This window comes from Mandrillus leucophaeus, unplaced genomic scaffold (genome assembly GCF_000951045.1).
Source record: "Mandrillus leucophaeus isolate KB7577 unplaced genomic scaffold, Mleu.le_1.0 Scaffold290, whole genome shotgun sequence".
In the NCBI taxonomy this organism is placed as follows: Eukaryota; Metazoa; Chordata; class Mammalia; order Primates; family Cercopithecidae; genus Mandrillus; species Mandrillus leucophaeus.
In genome coordinates, this window is record NW_012103032.1 from 932,349 (window position 1) to 934,321 (window position 1,973).

At 58.8% G+C, this 1,973-nt stretch overlaps 1 protein-coding gene across 1 annotated transcript in view; it reads left to right on the forward strand.

Moving 5' to 3' along the window:
• ASB16 (ankyrin repeat and SOCS box containing 16) overlaps positions 1-1,553 on the forward strand; it is a 19,711-nt gene extending 18,158 nt beyond the window's left edge. The window contains exons 4-6 of the mRNA XM_011985990.1: positions 2-145; positions 519-632; positions 1,117-1,553. Coding sequence (XP_011841380.1) covers positions 2-145; positions 519-632; positions 1,117-1,302 — 444 coding nt within the window. The 3' untranslated portion in view covers positions 1,303-1,553. The remainder of the gene's footprint in view (position 1; positions 146-518; positions 633-1,116) is intronic.
• Positions 1,554-1,973: the final 420 nt, after the last annotated feature.

A 1,973-nucleotide genomic window follows, 5' to 3' on the forward strand; every position in this document is an offset into this window, starting at 1 on the left:
CGGGGCCCGGGCTGAGGTCCCCAATGGGGCGGGCCACACGCCCATGGACTGTGCGCTGCAGGCCGTCCAGGACGCCCCCAACTGGGAGCCCGAGGTCCTCTTCGCCGCACTGCTGGACTACGGGGCCCAGCCTGTGCGCCCTGAGGTGAGGTGCGCTGGGAGACCGAGATAGGAAGCTCCTATGTAGGGGAGCCCACGGCTGGAACTACTCAGCCTCTGGGGAAGAGGGTCCAAGAGACTGAAAGCCCGCCCTCAGTGGCCAGGGGGCTGTCCCCAGCTTGGGAGGGGGAGAGAGGATTCCGGGAGAGAGTCCAAAGGAGGGAAGAGCCCCAGAGGAAAACTGGGGCCAAAAGGTTTGAGCACTTGAGGGTGGAGTAGACAGAGGCACAGAAACGGGAAGAGAGACTCAGATCTTAGCCCCCCAGATTAGGCTAGGATTGGCCATGTGGGTTAGGTGAGACTTGGGTATGCCCTCGGCTGGGGGAGGCATGTGCCCAATACCCTCTTTTAACCCCTAGATGCTGAAACACTGTGCCAACTTCCCTCGGGCCCTGGAAGTCTTGCTTAATGCCTATCCCTGTGTCCCATCCTGTGAGACCTGGGTGGAGGCGGTGCTCCCAGAACTGTGGAAGGTATGTCTGCCTCAGGGCCGAGATGGGGAGGAGGGATGAGCCACAGGTCTATTCCTTCAGGATCAGCGTCATGGAGGGAGCAGCAGGAGGGTCCCTGGGTAGAGAGGATGGGTAGAGTGGCACCCCTGAGTTTCAGGGTTCCCCCTCCTCCTGGTACCCCAGGCTGACCCCCTAACTCCACACACCTCTCCTGCCTCCCTCACTTGCATCAGCACAGACATTTATCTGGCATCTCTAACTTGGTGGGCATTGTGCTAGCCTCTCTGGGGTGGGAGTGCGTGCAAACATAGTGAAGACCCTTCCCTGAAGTGGAGCCCCAGCCCCCATTATCACTGCAGGGCCTCTATGGTTCTGAATCTGAGTCCTTTGAGACACACGAAACACCCAGGTGGGTGCATGCTGCAAAATTCCAGGACCCTCACCACTGGGTTGCCCCCAGATGGTAGGGCAAGGGTCATCTGACCCTCTTTTACTCCTGGCCTAGGAGCACGAAGCCTTCTACAGCTCGGCCCTGTGCATGGTGAACCAGCCAAGGCGGCTGCAGCACCTGGCCCGACTAGCTGTGCGCGCTCGGTTGGGAAGCCGCTGCCGGCAGGATGCCACCCGGCTGCCACTGCCCCCGCTCCTCAGGGACTACCTGCTGTTGCGTGTGGAGGGGCGCATCCAGTGAGCCCCATGTCAGGCTGTCCCATGGTGTGTTCTGCCCTTCCCACCTGTTCCTGCCTCCAACCCCGGAGGACCAGTTCCTGGCCCTCTTTTCTTTTTTTTCTTTTTCTTTTTTTTTTGAGACAGAGTCTCGCGCTGTCGCCCAGGCTGGAGTGCAGTGGGGCTATCTCGGCTCACTGCAACCTCCGCCACCTAGGTTCAAGCGATTCTTGTGCCCCAGCCTTCCAAGTAGCTAGGACTACAGGCGTGAGTCACCACACCTGGCTTTTTTTTGAGACAAAGTCTCGATGTTGTCCAGGCTGGAGTGCAGTGACAGGATCTTCGCTCACTGTAAGCTCCGCCCCCCGGGTTCACGCTATTCTCCTGCCTCAGCCTCCCGAGTAGCTGGACTACAGGCGATCACCACCACGCCTGGCTAATTATTTTGTATTTTTAATAGAGATGGGGTTTCACAGTGTTCACCAGGATGGTCTCGATCTCCTGACCTCGAGATCCGCCCACTTTGGCCTCCCAAAGTGCTGGGATTACAGTCGTGAGCCACTGCGCCCGGCCTAATTTTTGTATTTTCAGTAGAGAGGGTCTCACCATGTTGGCCAGGCTGTTCTCGCACTGACCTCAGGTGATCCACCTGCCCTGGCCTCCCAAAGTGTTGGGATAACAGGCATGAACCACCGC